The sequence below is a fragment of the Panthera uncia genome (assembly GCF_023721935.1).
Source record: "Panthera uncia isolate 11264 chromosome C1 unlocalized genomic scaffold, Puncia_PCG_1.0 HiC_scaffold_4, whole genome shotgun sequence".
Lineage (NCBI taxonomy): Eukaryota > Metazoa > Chordata > Mammalia > Carnivora > Felidae > Panthera > Panthera uncia.
This window is the reverse complement of record NW_026057585.1, coordinates 70,978,321-70,998,728: the sequence shown is the minus strand read 5'-3', so window position 1 is coordinate 70,998,728 and position 20,408 is coordinate 70,978,321. Positions and strand designations below refer to the sequence as shown.

At 50.6% G+C, this 20,408-nt stretch overlaps 2 protein-coding genes across 5 annotated transcripts in view; both read left to right on the top strand.

Annotated features, from left to right (window-relative positions):
- KDM4A (lysine demethylase 4A) overlaps positions 1–16,485 on the top strand; it is a 46,417-nt gene extending 29,932 nt beyond the window's left edge. For 2 of the 4 annotated variants that reach the window (XM_049617314.1, XM_049617313.1), the window contains exons 13-22: positions 2,999–3,180; positions 4,704–4,908; positions 5,391–5,467; positions 6,152–6,207; positions 7,854–7,962; positions 8,282–8,467; positions 11,910–12,080; positions 14,509–14,628; positions 14,911–15,003; positions 15,136–16,485. In XM_049617314.1, coding sequence (XP_049473271.1) covers positions 2,999–3,180; positions 4,704–4,908; positions 5,391–5,467; positions 6,152–6,207; positions 7,854–7,962; positions 8,282–8,467; positions 11,910–12,080; positions 14,509–14,628; positions 14,911–15,003; positions 15,136–15,276 — 1,340 coding nt within the window. In that variant the 3' untranslated portion in view covers positions 15,277–16,485. The other 2 variants (XM_049617316.1, XM_049617315.1) reach the window with 2 other exon arrangements.
- Positions 16,486–16,565: 80 nt separating this feature from the next.
- The window catches only part of ST3GAL3 (ST3 beta-galactoside alpha-2,3-sialyltransferase 3), a 191,960-nt gene continuing 188,117 nt past the window's right edge, over positions 16,566–20,408 (top strand). The window contains exon 1 of the mRNA XM_049617323.1: positions 16,566–18,904. The gene's annotated coding sequence lies outside the window, so the exon portion shown is untranslated. The remainder of the gene's footprint in view (positions 18,905–20,408) is intronic.

Here is a 20,408-nt window from a genome sequence, read left to right as displayed (position 1 = left end):
TGAGATCAAAATCTCTTGAGTTCAATGTAGGCCAGACCTTGAGTTCAGAGTCTTAGGAAGTCCTCTTCCTCTGGCCCATGTGGGGCTTGGGATCTCTGGGTAGCAACAGCCTGGCTTCAGGATTTACCCCTGCAACCCCCCCACCCCCGAAGGCTCTAAATATAGGTTGTAGAAAATTGGAAAAGCAAACAAAGTTATAAAGAGGACAATAAAATTACCCTGCAAAGGTGACCACTTGCACGTCTTCATGTGTTAATCTTCTGACTTTTCTAGTCAGTCATTAGAGTATATCCGTGTATATGTTTTTATGATAGTGTAATTGAGATCATAAAATACAGCCGCCCAACTTTTTATGATAAATTTCCATTGTGGAAAGCACTGTGCACGCCTCCTGTATCCAACAGCTGCCATGTTGCCGTGGGTGCTGTCTCCACAGGCGTTGATGAACTTGCTGTACACGCACTTGCTGTCTCATCTGAGAGCGAGCTGGAGCCCTCCAGTCACTCGAAGTGCACCGCGAGGTGCTTTGCTCAGGATTCTCCTATACAGATACTTTTACCACACCTAGGAAAATAAGCAGTGTTTTGTAATATTGTCTTATCTTCAGTCCATGTTCATTTTTCCCTGCTTATCCCAAAAATATGTTTTATAGCTTTTTTTCCTTTAAACCTATAAACCAAACCAGAGTCATCCATTTCAAAGTTTTGTTTCTTTAGTTTCTTTTTTTTTTCTTTAGTTTCTTTTAGTCAAGCATGCATACCCTGCACCCCCCTCCCCGCGCCCCCCTCCCCCCCCCCACCGCTGCCATCAAATTGTTTTTCAGTTGAGGCATAAAATACTTGGTGAAATGAACACATCTTACCTGTTATGTCTCCGTGATGTCTTATGTATGTAAACTGTAAAATTCCTGCGGTTTTCACTTACCATGGTGAACATTTTTCCTCATCATTACAGTGTTCACGAGTGAAGTGATTTTTGGCCACCTATGGTTTTGAAAACAGCAGACATCACTGTGTTAATCTTCCTTTTCTGATTGGGTACCTGTTGCTTTTTCTTCTAGTCTGTGTCGGTCACTCTTGTTCTGGTTAGGATAAGGAAAATAGCCGCTTTGGTTTGGCACCGTTGTTCTTGCTGGACCTGGCTGTGGCTTATAGAGGTTGATTTTAATTGTCTGCAGTGGCCTCCCTACGTTACGGTACGCTTCACTCAGGTCCCACATGAGGCAGCTGCCAGGTCTCATTCGGTTAAACAGGACTATGAAGGCAGAGTAGGTAACTGTTTATCTGCACTGAGCTGCAGTTGCCGGAAATGAACAAATAAATAAGCATGTCGTGGAGTGTTGCATGGGCTGCTCTGCCTGAGTCTCTAGGGCTTCCTCAAAACAGTTCTGTCTTGGTCAAAGCAAGACCATTTGAGGGGTTGTAGCTGGGGCCTCCTGACGGTCACACATAGCTAGATGCCAGGCGTGGGGTGCCTAATGTGGTGGAGCTGGCGTGGAGCTGCTCTGTCAGGTGCTCCAAATCCATACATGGACTGCTTTGGGGACTCAATTGTCAAAGAAGAACATCCCAGATGTAACTTCTTATATTTCCGTCACTTGGGGGAGGATTTGGAGAAAAGCTCTGGATTTATTTATTTTGATATGTGTTGCTTCTTCGATCAAGGATTGCCTTCATTCACCCATAATCCTCGAGTTAATGTGTTTTGCTACCTCCTTGACCCTGTTTCCATGGGGATCGATTGGGCTGTGCCCTTCCGATTGAGGGGGGACCTGGAAAGTGTGCACCTTTGTTGCCTCCATCTTGTTTTGCGAGTGTAGGTTTTTGTTTCCATTCAGCAGTGTGTCCCTTTCTTCCAGGAAGATGGCAGCCAGAGGGGATTTTCCTTCCTCAGCAGTGCTGAGGCCGGATGAATCCTATGCTTTGCTGTTTGGAGTAACGAATAGATAGAAATTTGTCATCTAGACCAGAGGTCTGCAGAGGCGCTACACCTTCTGTCACATATCCCACTGTCTTTCTCTGAGTCCTATAAAAATGTAAAAACAGGGCCACCCAGGTGGCTCAGTTGGTTAAGCGTCCGACTTTGTCTTGGGTCACGATCTCGAGGTTCGTGAGTTCAAGTCCTACACGGGGCTCTCTGCTGTCAGCACCTCTGCTTCAAATCCTCTGTCCCCCTCTCTCTGCCCCTCCCCTGCTTGTTCTGTCTCTCTCAAAATAAATAAAGTTAAAAAAAAAATGTAAAAAAATTTTTTTTTGTTTTTACATTTTTAAAAGCTCCCCAAGTGGATTGCATTTGGCCTGCAGGCCGTTGTGTGCTAGGCCTTGGTCTAGACTCAAGGTGTTCCATCCTTTGGCTGGGAAAGAGGGTTTGTCTTGGACACACTCTGCCTTCCTCTGAGACAGAGCCAGGATGGTTGGGGATCCCTGTTCAGAAAGGCAGATATCCCACTGGCCTTTCCAGAGGGAGCTAGAAAGTTCTGACTAAGGCACATGATGTAAAAATTATTAAGCTTGCTATTTCCTTGTGTGTGTGTGTGTGTGTGTGTGTGTGTGTGTTTCCCCTTGTTTCCCTTCAGTGTAACTAAAGAGAAAACTCTTAAATAAGGACTCAATATGCTGACATATTGGAGGCAGCAAGCAACATGGTTTCTGGCAAGACCCCGTTGTACTGTGCTGCCCTTGGGCACAAGGGTTGAATGCTGGCAGTTTTTAGGGGAGAGGAGAGTGGGCTGAACTCCTGGGGCAAGAAGAGGGACTTCTTCCTGGCAAGAAGTCTGAATTCCTGCCAGAGAGGGGGCTACGGACAGGACTGTGCAGTTTCATCCAAGTACTGAAGGAGTCTATTGGAAATCGTTTCTGCCCTTTGCCTTTATGATCTGTAGGATCTTGGCTTTAGGCCAAACCTGAGACCCAAAGTCTGGGCTGAGCTCATCTGCTTTCTAGGCAGAGCTACAGATGTGTGGCACTGGTACCGACTCATGTTCTGCTTCCTGCTTTAGAGTCCTCTGAACAGCCAACCCCCGAGGAGGAGGCTGAGGAGACAGAGGCCTGGGCTAAGCCCCTGAGCCAACTATGGCAGAACCGACCCCCGAACTTTGAGGCCGAGAAGGAATTCAATGAGACCATGGCCCAGCAGGCCCCTCACTGCGCTGTCTGTATGATCTTTCAGACTTACCATCAGGTAAGTCCACTTCGTCCTTTGTTTACCTGGGACCTGCAGTCCAGAGGGAGGTGGGGTTTAGTTGTGGGTACATAGCTTGTCACTGGTCATCTTGGGAAAGGTGCGTTCTTCTGGTGTTCAGTGCCCCATCTGAGTGCTGGCCAGGCTACTCTGGCCAGGCAGATAATCTAGCAATGGGGCTTTTCACTTGACAGTGGTTTGCAGAAGAGCTGGAGTGTGGCTTAGCCTTGACTTGGTGGGTTTCCCTGCACCCTGTGGCACTCGCATTGTTTGCAGAGGAATCTTGCTCTTTTGTAATTATTCTAGGCAGTGATGATTCCTTCCGGGTGGTTTTTCCTCCTGGCCAGTCTGGAGCACTGTGCCTTTCTTCAGGACAGTCTGCCAGATTCTCCAGTGTTGTGTCTTCCTTTCTCATTGCCACCGTGGGTACTGGCAGTACCCAGAAGGAACTAGGGGAGGGACTGCGGGAGGAAGTGGAGGGGGAAGCACTGGAGCTGAGCTTGTCTGTGCCCCTCCCCGTCCTGGGGCACTTGATGGTAGCCTTCGGGTTCAGCTTGGGAAGGTCGGGAATGCATCTACAGGGGCACGTGCCGGGTGAGCAGCTGAGGTTCACCTGGGACCTGCACAGGGCGGCATGTGGATAACCAGTCCTCTGTTGGTTAAGGTGGCATGGCTACACTGAGCTGGCACAGCCACAGATTCACGCTTGCCAGAGAATGGAACCTCAGGCCAACATACTTTGGATTAGCAGCTCAGTACTTCTTTCCACTGATGAAAAAGCAAAACTGAAGTGTGTGTACCCTTGGCCTGTGAGACAAGTGAACGGACTGGGTGCACTGTCAGCAGGTCCACTGAGAGGGCCCCAGGGTTTCAGGAGGGGCACATGCTTAGGGGTGACATGTTTTGGGCCCTGTCCTTGAAATGGTGGTGATGGTGCCATCCATAGACAGAGCCAGCAAATATTTGCAGTCAGGGTGTTTGCCAAGGAAAGTATGTGGATGTTCTTTCTGGGCATTCTTTCTGGAGGGACCCGAGCCAGGAATCACAGGTGGGGCTCCAGCCGTGTGGCAGTGCTGCTGCTCAGGTCACGTGCTGCCATGGGGCCCAGGAGGGATTCTGTGCCGGTCCATTAGGAGCACCTGCTCTGGGTCCTCTCCCTGGGTACGGGCCACCGTGCAGTGCAGCGCATAAGGGAGCCCACAAGAGCAGCCTCGCTAACGTCTCAGTGCATTTTATTACCACTTGGTTTGGGAAGATTGAAATCCCAGTTGCCTCTTACCTTGCTCCCTTTCCTTAGTTGTCCCCAGGGTCCTTTGTTTGATGCCTCTGTGAGAAATTGAATTGGAGTCATTAGAGGTAACTTCAATTAGCAGCTCTGGGATAAGGGCTTTGCACCTGAGAGCCTTCGCCACAGGGTCCTACCAGGAAGAGAGGCGGCTTTCTGCTGACAGAGCAGGTGGAAGTGGAGACACAGGCGCATGTTCACGGGATTCTGGGAACTCTGCACTGCTGTCTCTCCTTAGGTGGAGTTTGGAGGCCTTAGTCAGAGCTGTGGAAACGCTCCAGATTTAGCCCCCCAGAAGCAGAGGACCAAGCCATTGATTCCTGAAATGTGTTTCACCTCGACTGGCTGCAGCACAGACATCAACCTTTCTACCCCTTACCTTGAGGAGGACGGCACCAGCCTTCTAGTTTCCTGCAAGAAGTGCAGTGTCCGGGTCCACGCCAGTGAGTGCCTCCGCTTTTGTCTGCGTCTTGACCCAGAGGGCCTGAGCCTTCTCACTGCAAGTCTCGCCCCGTGTTGGCCTCCCTCCAGCCTCCCAGTGGCACCCCCAGGTCCCGAGTGCAAAGATTGCTCTCGTGTTCTTGGGGAGTTTGCTGCTGATGGAGTTGGGAGTTTCACTGACTTTGGGTGCGTCCTTGTACGGTCAACCTTGTGCTGTTCTCTGGGCTGTAGATGCCAGGAGGGGATTAGTAGTCCCTGCTGCTCCCTAGGTGTTTGTACCAGTGGACCTACAGGCTCTGACTTTTCGAGACCTTGGGCCATAGTGTATGGGTGAATCCTGGGGGACCCTGACTCTAGAATTCAGGGGTTTTCCCGTAAGACTTGGTCGCAGCCTTCAGACTCATGGTATGTGAAAAAGAGTCACAGGTCTGCATTCTGACTCTGGCCTCTGGGTTTAATTTGCTCATCTTGGTGTCCTTGTTAGGTTGCTATGGAGTACCCCCTGCAAAGGCTTCTGAAGACTGGATGTGTTCTCGGTGTTCCGCCAATGCCCTGGAGGAGGTGAGTGTGTCCACAGTGTTGCTGTCTTCCCCCTGAGACTCGGGATTTGCTCAGGGCCAGGCTTTTTCGTGTGGACTTTCTGTCCCCAGCAGTCTGTGCAGAGCCTGGTACACAGTGATGTTAGAGAGTGTGTACTGTCAGAATAAATCTCCCCAGACAGTGTGGTTGCTGCCCAGCTGTGGCAGGGCATGAATGGAGTCTGGAAGCTGTGTTTGCTACATTGTGTCCAGACTAAGCAGAGGTCCTCCTGTGGACAAGCTATAACCCCCTTTAAAGAATGCATTGGGTTTGGCCATCAGAATGGGGTTCAGGTGGTTCATTTTGTAGCTTTGTCTTCATCACTCCCTGCCCCGGAACCTAGCAGTACCCCACATACAAGGCAGAGTCCTGTAACGCTTCCAGTTTGAGCAGAGTATCATTGGTTACAGTTGATAACAGTAACAGCAAAGAGGATTATGTTAAGTCAAGTGGAATACTTGGTGTACTTTAGCCCCGGGTGGTCTCCCTGTCTTCCTGTAGGGGAGTCCTGCTTACATGGGCTGCGTAGGCGAGGCCCCACCTGCCGATAAGCCACTTTCTTATGTGGAGGCTCCAGTTATCCAAAGGAGGCCAAGGAGAGAGCAGATTGGATGTTAATGACTTGGTGGTAACCACCCTTCCTTCCTCCCCCTCCCTTCTTGGCAGGACTGCTGTTTGTGCTCATTACGAGGGGGAGCCCTCCAGAGAGCCAATGATGACAGGTGAGTTTCTGAAAAGTGTTCTGGAGCAGCGTGCAGAGGCACTGAGACGGCAGTGGCTGTTCATCAGAGTGGCTGATGAGGGTTTGGGAAGCACGTTGTTGGAGGTGCAATAGCATCTCCAAGACTAATTTTAAAAATGAGATGCCAAGGGGAGCCAAGCAGCCCTACACCTTTCCAACTCCACCTTCCCCTCCGAGGCAGGGGTATCAGTGATGTCTTCCTTGCAGGGGAGCTAAGACAGACTCTCAAGGGTGTGGAGATCCTGTACAGGTGATGCAGAGGCTCAGGGCCTGTTGAAAGGACTGTTAACCTTGTTGCAGCCAGGCTGGTGCAGAGGTGGCCGTGGCCGTGGGCTCGTGAGCATGCGCCCTCTGGCTCAGACCTGGCGTCTGACTGAGCGTGTGTGTCCTTGGGGAGGAGAGTGGGACTTGGAGAGCTCAGCCTCACCCACCTGCTGTGGAGTCAAGTCTACAGAAGTATGGGCATAGCAGCCGTCAGGTTGCTTTTTGTACCTGGTCTTTGCTTACTTGTTCTGAGGTAGAAATGTGAGGTGAATGAGGTTTTTGCCCTGGAAAACCTGGCTGTCTAGGTTTTAGATAGATAACAGGAGGCAGCCAGTGGTGAATATCCTGCCTCCGGCTAAGGTTCTGTGGGGATCGGAGCCTCCTGCAGCACGAGAACCCCCTTCATGCTGTTCCACATAGACCGCTCTTCTGATTGCTGCTTCCAACCTTTAAAGGTACTTGCTGCCACGACTTGAGGTGATCGTGTCCCTCACAGTTGGGAGAGAGCGCTGTTAAAAGTTCTTCCTTACTTGCAGTGGAAAGGGCTCTGCTTGAGCCTCCCACCGTAACCGCACAATGCCAGTTCTGCCCTGTGGGGCCACGCCAGACAGATCTGTTCCCACTTGCATAGGGGCCCCGCCAGCACCGCAGACGGCTTCCGTGTGGGCCCCGCGCTGTCTGTCGTAGGTTTTCACCTGGCCTCACATTAAGAACTTTCAGCATCTTAATTGTTCTCTTCGTGGTGCGTGTCAGTTTCTCAAAATGCCCGGAAACTTTAATTTTCTGAGGATATCCACTGAGTAGACCTTTCAGAACAAGTGGGGCTTGGGCCGGACCTTAACAAATGAGTGTGCAGTGGATGGAGGGAGCAGAGGCAGAGGTCATCTCAGCCCAAGGGAAAGGTTGGGAGGAGGCCTAGAAGGTAGAGCTGTGGCTACGGGCAGACGGGGCACAGATGGAGACATCTGAGGAAGCACCCAGCTCCTGCGGTAAAAGAGGTCTGTATAGGACTCTCTGATTTGTTCCTTCTCCCTGAAACCTGCCCCACTCCATTAGTTCTGGTTCCACTTATTTTGCAACAGATTGTGAATGAGTTAGCGGTGTACGAAGTGCAACCCTGTGCTAACCCAGGGCGGTGTGGTGGGGGCCCATTTTCATACTTGGTGTGGAGACACCTCTGTTTCCTTCCTTGCTGGGTCCTGGGACCTTGCAGGTAGGTGGAAGTAAGTGGCCGTGTTGGACTGGGGAGGAAGGAGGAAGCACGATCAGCAGGCCCACCCACTCTTGAATCGTTACATTTGATGAGGAGGCCACAGGGCCTTGGAGCCAGAGGTGACTGAGGTACACTTTGCCTTTTGGCAGGTGGGTCCACGTCTCGTGTGCTGTGGCAATTTTGGAAGCAAGGTTTGTCAACATTGCCGAAAGAAGTCCAGTGGACGTGAGCAAAATACCCCTGCCCCGCTTCAAACTGGTAAGGAAGAGGAGATGAGCTTGGAGACACTGCATCTTTGTCCTATTCTAAGTCTCTGAGTGGAGGAGAACATAACGTGCCCCATGTGGCCCAGTGGTCATCTGTTACCCTTGGGTTAGGTCAGGGCTTATGAGCCACTGAATATTAAAAGAGGACACGTGTCCTCAGATAAGAGGTTAAAAGAGGTGTGTGTACCCTCTTGTTTGGGGAAGAAGGTTGGCTTTTGCCCGTTGGACTCTGTGCGTTTAGGCAGGGGAGCAGTGGAGGACACCACACCGTTAGTTCCTGTAATCACTGGCTTGCTTCCCCTGTGTCCTAGAAATGTGTCTTCTGTAAGAAGCGGAGGAAAAGAGCCGCCGGCTGCTGTGTGCAGTGCTCCCATGGCCGCTGTCCAACTGCCTTCCACGTGAGCTGCGCCCAGGCTGCCGGAGTGATGATGCAGCCGGATGACTGGCCTTTCGTCGTCTTCATTACCTGCTTTCGGCACAAGATTCCGAATTTGGAGGTGAGGGAAGGTGCCGTTCTAGAATCCTCTGTTTCTAGAATTGACTGTTTCTGGGATCATTTTCTCTGCCTATGTCAGCACGTATTTTCTCCAGCTTTACCCTTTATGGAGAGTGCTAATAAGTAGGGATTCAGAGGTGGCCCCTGTCCATCTCTGCTGCCTGCCTTGTGCTTCCTAATCCACCGGCACCAAACTGCTTGTGGTTGATTCCTTGTGATTATGTTTACCTGTTTGCCTCTCCTTGAGGGGTCCTGTTATTAATATGAGTGTCCCTGTCACCTACCACCGTGTCTGGGGCAGAGCAGAAGCTATGCAGATATTGCGAACTGACGGAGAGAGCTTGGAACAGTTAACGATTAACTACCGTACAGTAGGGATTTTTGTGCTTCTCTAAATAGTGGAGCTTGGAGAACACTACATGTCAAGTTACGAAAGGGTTTGGGTGGAAGGTGGCATTTGGTGTGGGCACCTGGGTGGCTCAGTTGGTTAGGTATCCGACTTCAGCTCAGGTCATGATGTCACGGTTTTTGTGAGTCTGGGTCCCACGTCGGGCTCTGTGCTGACAGCTCAGAGCCTGGAGCCTGCTTTGGATTCTGTGTTTCCCTTTCTCTCTGTCCCTTCCCCGCTTGCATTCTGTCTGTCTGTCTGTCTGTCAAAAATAAATAAATATTGAAGTGGGACTTAAACAGTAAGTAGGAATTATGAGAGGGAGGGTGTTCAAGCCTTCAGAAGTAGAACGAGGGGCACCTGGGTGACTCAGTTGGCTCAGTTGCTTAAGTGTCCAACTCTTGATTTCAGCCCCAAGTCATGATCTCCTAGTTCATGAGATCGAGCCCTGCATTGGGCTCCCAAGCTGACAGCACAGAGCCTGCTTGGGATTCTCTTTCCCTGTCTCTCTGCCCCTCCCCCATTCGCACACACAAACTCTTTCTCTCAAGCTAAGTTAAAAAAAAAAGCTGAACAAACAAGTCTCAGGAGAATGAACATGGAAGATGTTCTGGGAATATGGCAGGGGTGATAAAAGACAAATGGCAGCCGACACTGAAGGCCCTGGACTGCCCTACTTAGGAGTTTGATCCCTCTTCCACTAAATGAGGAGAACTTCTCAAAAATTTGGATTTTGAACCATATTTTGAAACACTTAATTCTGGTGGTGGATTCAGGGCTCAAAGAATAAGAATTTGAGGCAGGGAGACTGGTTGGGCTGGGAGCGAAGTGAGGTCTGGAGTGGGAACACGTAGCCAGAGCTCTGGGGTCACATCTTACGTGGGATCCTACGATGGGTGGGATCGACAGGGTTTGTTGACCATCCTGGAGAGATTAGTGGGGAAGGGGTGAAGGAATGTGAAGTTAAGATGGCTCAGGTGGCTCTCCTGGAAGATGGAGAGGATGAATATGTGATGCTATTAACTGTGACCAGAACTGATTCAGAGCAGGGCAGGTTTCCAGGGGAAAGGGAGAGAAGTGAAAAAGAGGATGACCTTGAGGTCATTGCTGGAGCATTCTGATGGAGCTACCAGGAAACAGCTGCTGTAACGATGAGGGTGAAGATTTGGATCTTCTCAGCATTTAATAGGGTAGTTCACTCCAGTTGCCATTAGAAACTGGACTCTGGAGATTCCTAATGTAAGGAGCAGATGGCAGAGGACGAGCCAGTGAAAGCAGCTGAGAAAGGGCAGACAGAAGCCAGTGGAGGGGATCAGGAAGCTGTGTGCTCTGGGGCAGGCAGGTCTGGTATAATGCTTGTTGGTGCCCCATACTGAGGAGTTGTCGGGGGGTCTTCTGGTCAGAAACCAGACTGTAGTTGGGGAAGTTAGAGGCTACTAGAAGAGACCGTGATGAAGATTTGTCAACAGTGCAGGAAACATGGTAGTGAAGGGCACAGTGGAGTACCAGTCTGGAGGAGCAAACGTGTCACTATCATCTGGGGTCATGGAAAAGGCCTTGTTGGCCAACTGGCTTCTCCTTTTCCATAGAGATGTTACACTGGGCATGAGAGGTGGTCAGGTGGGTTAGGAGCTCAGGAAGGGGGAAGATAGTCATTGTGAGGAAGAAACTCTGGAGGGGTGGTGGGTGAGGTAGTGCTGAGCCCAGAGGGCTCAGGGAAGCAGGAGTTTTGTTATGGAGCCAGGATGGTGATTTGGGGACTGTCATTAACATTGCACATCCTTAAATTGGCACCCATAGACTGCTGATGCTTTGAGAAAATGGGGTACTATGTAGTATTATTTTCACTAATCATTCTGTAGTTTTTTAATTTTTTAAAGTTTATTTTGAGAGAGAGTGAGTGAGCAGGGGAGGCCCAGAGAGAGAGAGAGAGAAAGAGAGAGAGAGAGAAGGAGACAATCCCAAGCAGGCTCCACACTGTCAGCACAGAGCCTGACATGGGGCTTGAACTCATGAACCGTGAGATCATGATCTGGGCCGAAACCAAGAGTTAGATGCTTAACCAACTGAGCCCCCCATGTGTCCTCGCTAATCATTCTTTAAATATCTATTGAGCATCTATTACATGTCAGTCCCAACTTTAGGTGCTGGAAATATAAGTGAACAAGACAAAACAGTGCCTGTCCTCTTGCTGCATGTAGTTGAAAGACATACAGAAATGCATTAGTAGAGTATCTCAGATGGGAGAAGGGTGGTGGATAAAAATGTAGCAGGATAAGGGGAATGGAAGAGGTATAATAAGGAACAGCATCAGTAGGTTGACATTTGGTTGTGAGGGGCCAGTGTGCAGAGGGCTGGGGAATAGCATTTCAGGTAGAGGGAACAGCAGGGCAATGGCTCTGAGGAGGGAACGTGTTTGGCACACGTGCTCCGGGAGTAGCAAGGAGGCCAGCATGGCTGGAGCGCAGTGCTTGGGGAACTTGGCGGGGAGTGGTTGGATACAGTGTTACCAGATGCTCTCTGATGCCATTTGCATCAAGGGCAAATTCAGAATGATGGGGTGATGTGAGGGTTGGCATGGCCCTTGTAATGGGAGCCCCTTGTCACATGCATCTGCAGATGTCCAGGGAACTAGTGCTGAGATCTATGTAGAGCATTGTCTGGGGCCCTGGGCTCAGATCTCCTGTTGAGTGTCTCCCTGGATGTCTATCTAAGCTGTGTGCATTAGTAGATGCTATTTGGTCAGTTCCCGGCAACAGTAGGGAAGTTAACACAAGAGTATTTTGGGAGACAGTATCGTGTAAGGACCAGTTGTGGAACGGGAACTAGGGAGGTGCTACATTTATGGAGGAAAATAGGACACTGGTTTCTGGTAGTGTCCCTGCTGAGGTGTGGATATATGGAAAAGACCTGGTTCAGCTCCCATCCCCTTCTCCTTTTTATTTTTCCAGTCCCATTCTTTCTCCCTGGTAAAGGGCAACCAGTTGATCTTGGTCCCCATTTTCCAGTCCTGGCAACTCCATGTGGGAGTAACCCAAGCCTCTGTTTTTTCCAGCGTGCCAAGGGGGCCTTGCAGAGCATCACCGCAGGCCAGAAGGTCATTAGCAAGCACAAGAACGGGCGCTTCTACCAGTGTGAGGTGGTCAGGCTCACCACCGAGACCTTCTATGAAGTCAACTTTGACGATGGCTCCTTCAGTGACAATCTCTATCCTGAGGACATAGTGGTAATGTCTGCAAGGAGCTTCCTGGGCAGGTGGGATGGGGGCGTTTTTAGGTCTGGCTGTGGGCCAGCCCGCCATTTCTAGCCAGGTCCTCAGGCCCATTAGTTCCCTGAACAGAAAGAACCATTTGTGCTGGTCTTTCCTTGCAAAGAAAATTGTGTGCTGCTAGGCTGCCCTGCTTCCTCTCTGGAAGCTTCTTGGAATCTGTGTTTTCTGCAACACCGTGAAACATGCTTATATTTCAGTCTAAACTACACTTGAAGGTGTTCTTATGCAGTGGAAGAGCCCGGCATTGGAAACCAACCAGTGTGCCAATACTAGCTCCATTGCCTAGTAGCTGTGTGATATTGGAAGAATTAATACAACTCTCTTTCCCGTCATGCCCCCTTAGTAGATGTGTGGTCCTTTACAGTTGAAGGGGCTAAGCAGAAACTGCTTGGAGACCTCCCTGGCCTGCTTATGTTATTGACACCTGACACACTGGAGGCTCTGCCTGGACCCACTTCTAGGTTTCCTGGCTCAGTATTCAGGACTTAGTTCGAATTTCCCTCACCCGCACAGCCTTTTCACTTGTGAGATTAAGCACCACGGCAGTGGGAAGAAGCCACTTCTTCCTTTGACAAACCAGGTATTTCCCACTTTTATACTTCATTAGCAGCTTAGTTGCTAGAAGCACATTCATTACTTAACAAGGTAGACTTAAGTCATGGTAAAGATCATATTAACAGTATTTGTGGCAGTGGAATAGCTATAATTTACTAGCTTTTCTAGTACACAAGGCCCTGTGCTAAGTGCTTCAGATCAGGTGTGTCTCTCACTTCTCATACCAGTTCTGAGAAGCAGGTGGTGTTATCTCTGACTTACAGATCAATGACCTCAGCACTCTCTTTTCTAAAAGTTACTGAGGACCCCAGAGAGCTTTTTTGTGGGTTATGTTTATCAATGTTTACTCTGTTAGAAATTAAAATAGAGATTAATTGATTTGAAATAGTCTGGGTTTTTAAAAATTAAAAATAACTTTTAAAACAAAATATTCGTGGGAAGAATGCCATTTTCCTGCAAATCTCTATGTCATGTGTTCATTCAGTCAGTTTTGATATATTGTTTTGGTTAAGGTCTATGAAGAAAATTCAACCTCACACAGTTGTGTGCTAATTGGAAAGGGGAGGAGTCTTTTAATAGCCTTTCATAGCATTGTGATTATTTAATACTACACCAAAACTCAACGAGTAATAGTTTCTTAAAAGTTAGTTGCAGGGTGGAATCTGAAAGCAGGTCAATGAGCTTTGTACACTCTGTTACATTAAAATCCACTGGTCTGTCTTGCACTGAGACTAGTTCTTCACCTCTGCCAAATTTTGCAACCTCATACATTGGTTATTTAGAAAATACTCATACGTTGGGCTACGCAGATCTTCCAAATGTTAAATTTTATTATACAGTCTCAAAAAACACATTTATTAGTGTCACCATTCTTAGAAATTATCTTTAAATTTGGCAAAGCTTCAAGCTGATTTTGGTGATTACTACATTTCTGAAGTTCTAATTTTTCCAAAAGCTTAAGTTTTATCCTTGGCAGTACGGTCTGATATTTTCCGTAAAGTGACAGGCTTGTTCATTCATTTCCAAGATGTCTGCCAGTACCCATGTCTGAGTAACCATAGTTTGTTTATGTCAGGCATTTTTTCAAATAAAGCTGGTGCTCCATGAACAAAGCAGCTACACAACAATTAAGTTACACAGTGCTTTTCCTCAAGATAACCATCCTACCTCAGCATGCAGCAAAGCGCCCTTTTGAGTACTCACACGTGTTCTCAAGGACTGGGGTTTGACAGAATTAATACATTTTTCTGCTTTGTTGAGAGATATTGTCATGTGAGACTGGGCATTTTTCTTTTTTCTTTTTACCCTAAATTATGAGCACGCAGTGATACAGGATGTAGTAACAACTAATAATGCTTGGAGCCCCTGCCCTGTGTTAAGATGTGAGCAGTTTTGCCTGTTACAGATTTTATACCATCACTGCCAAGGTCAGCACAGTGAATGAGGCTAATGTTTTCATAGTACTCTGAAATTCTTGTTCTAGTATTTCTTCGGGGTAGAGCTCTGTCCCCTGTTCTTTAGAGGGACAGTTGAAGGAACACAAGGAGGATTCTTGATCTTGGCACTGTGTTTATGAAGTTCACTCGAAGTTTATTCTGGCTCTTCTTTTCTGTCCCCTGGAAGCAGCAAGGGCAGAGATCTGGGGCCAGCTTATGACTTAGCAGGCAGGTAGGTCTTTAACCATTGTGTCTTCTAGCTCGGAGAGAGCCTGCCTTGCTTGGGTGTCTGGGCAGGAATCTGCCCTGGTTCATTCTTCCCTAAGTAGGTGGTGGTCACCCCTGTGCTCAAGGGGCCTTCCTCTCATCCTTCTCCCTTACTGTCCCCTCAGAGCCAGGACTGCCTCCAGTTGGGTCCTCCTGCTGAAGGAGAAGTGGTCCAAGTCAGATGGACAGATGGCCAAGTCTACGGAGCCAAATTTGTGGCATCCCATCCTATCCAGATGTACCAGGTAGCCAAAAGTTTTTGTTGGGCTCTGGGGGAGTTCTTGATTAATTCAGTGCTTCCTCTTAGAGGCAAGCCTTTGCTCTTGGAAGAGCTCAGGGGTCAGTAACAACCTTTTCAGAGCTAGGGGCTGCCCTGTGTTCAGTTTGCCGGGGGTGGCTTCGAATTTGGCAGTCCTTACTTCAGTGTTCTGGATCCTTCCTGTGACAGCAGAAAGTTGCCATTGTGCTTTGGGGACCAGGGAGAGAGTCAGGGATGTCTTAGCCAAAGGCCTCTGTTTGCTTGGTAGGTGGAGTTCGAGGACGGCTCACAGCTTGTGGTTAAGAGAGATGATGTGTACACGCTGGATGAAGAGCTTCCCAAGAGAGTCAAGTCTAGACTGGTGAGTGTGTTTTCTGTGTGCCCTTGTTCCAGGTCTGGGAGGGAGGGAATGAGGCAAGGGTGTGTCATTTTGTTTTTCCCTTCTGGGTGGTTGGCCACAAAGTGCTCATCTGGCTTGCTTATTCTTCTATAGTCAGTAGCCTCAGACATGCGCTTCAATGAGATTTTCACGGAGAAAGAGGTTAAACAGGAAAAGAAACGGCAACGAGTGATCAACTCAAGATATCGGGAAGATTACATCGAGCCTGCACTATACCGAGCCATCATGGAGTAGGTGCTTCCAGGGGCTGAGAGGTGCCCAGCCATCAAGGCGAGAGCACTCGGGGGTTCCACAGCACAGCAGACACTTGGAACTCTGAAGTCTCTGAAAGTGAAGTTGTAAAATGAAAAGGAATGGAATAACCGACCCCATCGTCTTCTCACGCCCCTACCCGCCACCCCCCCCCTCGCATTCCGCTGTAGTGAAAGGACAAGCCTTTCTTGGACATGTGGCAGCAGCCGCCTATCACCCAGCTGAAGGGCTGAGCACTGAAATGCTGTGGCTGCACTGGCCCCAGTCTCCAGTGGGGTTGACTGTGCTGGCCAGGCTGGTTGCCCTGTTCCTGGCCTAGGACTTAGCTTCCTAACAATCACCTGCACCAACTAGGCAGAGGTGCTGGTGCTTACTCCCTCTCCCCTTTTGTATTTATGTGTGCGCGCGTATATATGTGTGTGTGTGTGTATGCGCGTGCGCGCGCGTGTGTGTACGTGTGCGCACATGTATGTTTGGTTTGGACCAGCTTCTGCCAGCCCCTGGCCTTTACTTTCTTCCTTGCCTGTCCAGGGCAAACAAAATGTGAAATTCTGCCCTCAGCTGAGTGGAGTAAAGGCTCCTGGGGGTTGGCTGGAGATGAGTGTGGCATCTATGTCCCTGGAACTGCCTCAAGGAAGTGCTGGCAAAGCTGCAGTATTGAGATGTTAAGGAGTTAATGCCACCTCTTTGTCCTGTCTTGAAGGAGCAGATAGGGGCAGTGTGGGTTTGTGCCCATATCATTCTAGGCACAGAGCCCCTGTGGCACAGTATTAGAGGGTGTGGGTGGGGAACACCCTGAAGGGGGGATCTTAATGATGGAAGCAGGCAGAGCCTGGTGGGTGATTTTGTCAACAGAAAATTTGCAATCATGCAGGGGCTGGGAGGGTTAAGATGAACTGGGGCCACTGGAGACCAGGGGCAGGTTTAGATATGCCCCTGGTCTGGGGGTGGGAGGGAGCTGATTTGGGGGTGGGGGAGGGACTGGAGGGCAACACTGAAGGGGTTAAACAGGTTTTGCTCCTCATGAATTTGTTTGCCTGGGATTGGAGGGCTTCACACCTATACCCTGTGTATACAAGAATCAGATTTATAATACTTCCCTGTTTTTTGTTACGTATGAACGCTATAAACCAAATTATTTTGAAAACTGGTGCATCACCTTGTCCTTAGCAATAAAATGTGTTGAGCAGAGGATTGGCTGTGTCTGCCCCAAGGAGCCTGAGTGGCCCAGGGTCAGGCTGGGGGTGTATCTAGTTATAGGCTCTGAAGAAGGGCTGGACACTTTAAGAAAACTTGGGCGGGATCTAGGAAGCTGTCCTAAAGCGATGGGCTCCGGTCCTGTGGCTCTGAGTTAGGACAAGCAAGGTGGGACATGGGGGGCAGAGGCACCTGTGGCTCTGAGCACTTTGTTTTGCTTCCTTTGCCTTAGGTATGGGAAAGAGATGGGCATAGAGGACCAGACCACTTCCACAGTCAAACTGGGTTTGAGCTCTCACTCCTGCAGCGCTTGATTATTATCTTCATGGAGCTAGTCTAAGTTCATGCAAGCATCTGTGTCCTGTACAAATTGTGGAGCCAGCTTGAAAGGAAGGAGTGTATTTTAGGTGCTTTAAGAGCAAGAGACTCGGCTCCTAGTGGGATCCAGTGGGGTCTTGAAGCTGCTCTGAGCTGTCTAGTTGCTGAGAAGCATCCCTGGAGAAAGATCGGTCCCTTTGCCTGGTGGGTTTCTGGGGTCCAGGTGGATGAGGATAGAGCAGCGGCAGGGCAGGGAGGTGCCAGTGACTAGGTGCAGGATGTGGGCACAGTAGAGCTGCTCCAGCTGGCCCTTGGATGGCCTGGCCCTTTCCAGGTGCCGGAGAGGCTTGGGTCAGCTCAGTAGCTCTCAATGCTTCTTTGTGTCCTGGGGCTTAGGAGGTGGATGCTACCTCGTGTCTGATTGTGGGGGAAGGCAGGAACAGGAGGTTTCAAAAACACTTTTCTATGCCAACTCCTTCCTGGGCCCAAGAAAAGGAAGTTGACTTTTTTTTGTCCAGCATCCAAGAATTCATTTGAGAGACTAGGCGGAGCCAGGCCTTAATGAATTGTTTGATCCCTCAGAGCACACATCTTTGAAGGGAAGGAACACTTCCCTAGACTTGGCAGGGCCCCAGGCCTTGCTACCTCTCACTGACCCCACCATCCCCATCCCTGCTGAATGACCTGCAGGGCTGAGGTGCCTGGTCTAACCCCAGAAGAATTCTTAGCAGCTGTTTTTCTAGAAATTTTGCACTTTGAATTTTAGTTTAAGTAATAACTCTGGGGAAACCCGAAGTTTAAAGAGTTGCTCAAGTCCCACAGAGCAGGCTGTTGTATTTTTCAGACTTTAAGTGATCTCTACACCCCATGGGGGTTAGGGGGGCTCGAACTCATGACCCTGAGATCAAGAGCTGCATGCTCTTATGACTGAGTCAGCCAGGGACTCCAGGCTCCTTGGTTTTCTTCCTCACTGCCTGCCAGTGCAGTCAGGCCCAGGACTTAGAGGACACACTCCAGGGAAGCGTTTTAGGCAGGTTCTAACCAGAACCCTATTTGTCAGGGCAAACTGCTCTCTTTTCCTAAGGTAGGATCCCTGGGTTGGCAGCCAAGGATCGCAACCCGACAGTATCTTCTCCCTTCCGTTAATCCCACTGGAGGTCCTACGTTTCAAATTGTGCCCCAGATGGATGCCGGTGCTCTGCTGCGGGAAGGAGGGGTAGGGTGGAAGAGAGCTGGGACCTCGGGAGCTGCAAAGGGTAGACGGGGCGAGTGGTCCGGTGCCCGAACTAAAACCCTTCCTGCCAGACTCTGAAATGGGAAATAACGAATAGCAGCCAGCGAATCCTGCCCCCACCACACCCACCCTTTACCCCACAGGATCCGTAGAGGTCTCCAAGCCTTGGGCCTCCGAGAGCCCAGTGGAGGCGCTCAGCTGGTCTCCGGGCGGCAGCTGCGCCCTCGGCGTGGAATGACGGTGACCGCCCAGCACTCTGCGCCCGGGAGGCCCCCGGCCCACCGTGCCGCACGGCGAGAAAGGCTCCCGAGGGGCTGGGTCATCCCCGCGGGCTTCAGGTGTCCGCACGAACGGGCGCCCTCCGGGCGTGATGCTGGGGGGAGAAGGATGTCTCCAGGCGGCGGACGTGCTCCGAGGAGCCAAGGCGAGGTGTTCGCGTTGACCAGCAGGCCGGCCCCGCTCGGCTCCTCACCACCCGCAGCCCGGGTCGGGAAAGTGGGGGTGCCCGTGCCTATTGGGCCTCCGCGAGCTTGCGCTCGCCCGCTGCCCGCAGCGCAGCTCTGCATTGGTCAGCCCGGCGCCCCGCCCGGCTCCCGCGCCCCGATTGGCCGTGGATGTGCCCGACCCCCGGCGAGGGCGCTGAGGCGGAGAGCGGGATTGGTGGTCCCGCCGTCCCCGGGTCGCGGCCGCGCGCTCCGCCCGCCGCTGCGTCCCCACTATGGCGGCGCCCAGGCAGCCCACCGCGTCGTGGGCGCCCGCCGGGGTCCCCCGCGGCTGCCGCCGCCGCCTGCGCCCTCGCCTCCGCCTTCCCGCCCGCGCCGGGCCGGGCGCCGCCTCCCCCCTGCCTCCCTCTCCGCTGCGGTAAGAGCCAGTCGCGCGCGCGTCGGGGCGCGGCAGCCACCGCGGCTAACGGTGTCCGCGCCACCCCTTTCCTCCCCTCCCCTCCCCTCCCCTCCCTTCCCCCGCCGCCCCGGGTCCCGGCGGGGCGCGCGGAGCCCGCCTGCCTGCTCGCGCTGGGGAAGAAGGGACGGTCGGGACACACGGCCTAGCTGTCCTCGAGTACCGAAGTCCGGTTCGGACTGGGGACTCCGGCCCGGAGCCCGGCCCCTGGGCGACCTCGGCCGGGAAGGGGCCGCCAGGCCTCCGGGGAGGACGGCTGGACCCGGGCCGAGCGGTGTGAGGTCACCTGCGTGCGGGACCCCGCCGCGCTGCGCACCTTGGTGCAGAGGAAGGACGGGCAGGCGGGCCTCGGCTGTGGGAAGGGGAAGGAAAAGTGCAGGGAGAGCTTGAGCGGGAATCTGCAGCGTACTGGTAGCGGCTGTCCTTGCTTACCGCTTTCCTAGCAGCCAGACGTCCTGGAAACCCGGTCAGTTTGATCGGCATAGTACGCCTCCTCTCCTGCTTCCTTTCCCTCTCACACTTTTCTTTCCCCCATTGTTAACTCGCCGGTCTTGCTTGCAAGAGGAAATAATCTTCGTGATGACAGCAGGTTTGGTTAGGATGGTGTCCTACGAATATTTTGGATTCCTTTTTACAACTGCTCATTTTTAGGATTCCGCAATAAACTTGATTTCTGTTTGTGTTTCCCTCACATGCCAGGGAGGAGTGAAACGTGTTGAGCTATAAAGCATAGTCGTTAATTGAGAGAGAGAGAGAGAGAGAGACCAATGGAGACAGCTGTTATTTTGTAAAATCTAGGAAATTTTTTTTGTGGATCTAGTTTGCGCTGTCTATACTATATAGCTGGTTGAACGTGAGGGTACAACGGAACACTTATTAGGTTCCCAAAAGTGAAATAGTCCGCATGGGAAATTAGGTTATTTATTTCTGAGTCAGAATCACCTTGGAGTGATGATCATTGAACTGTTTGGTATGCCTTCAAGTCAAAAGGATTAAAAGGAAGCTGGCCGAAAAGTTTATGACCAAATGGTGTTTTCAGATCTCTTATTAAGGCAATAAACAGCTCCTAAGATTTAAGGATGCTTAACTCAAGGACATTTTGAAGTATTAGGTGCTGAAGCTGCCTATTTTGCATGTCTATATAATCGTGATTTACTGAAAACAAGTTATTAAAGAGGAAATAAGATGTGCATGTTCTTAATTGGCTTTGGGTTATCACTAGAGTGTCTAATGAATGCATATTGTGCACAAGGTCATTGGACTGTGGGGAACTCAAGACCTGTAATGGAAGAGACTTGTTCTGACCAGGCCCATGAGATAGTTGTGGGAATAAAGGACACACGGGAAACTGATAACTAATGCTGTTGCCTCTGGAATTCCTAGACAGTAGGTATGGAAATCGGGAAAAGGAGAAACCCATGTGTTTGAGGAAGGTTTTACAGGGAAGGTGAAGCTTGACTTAAGC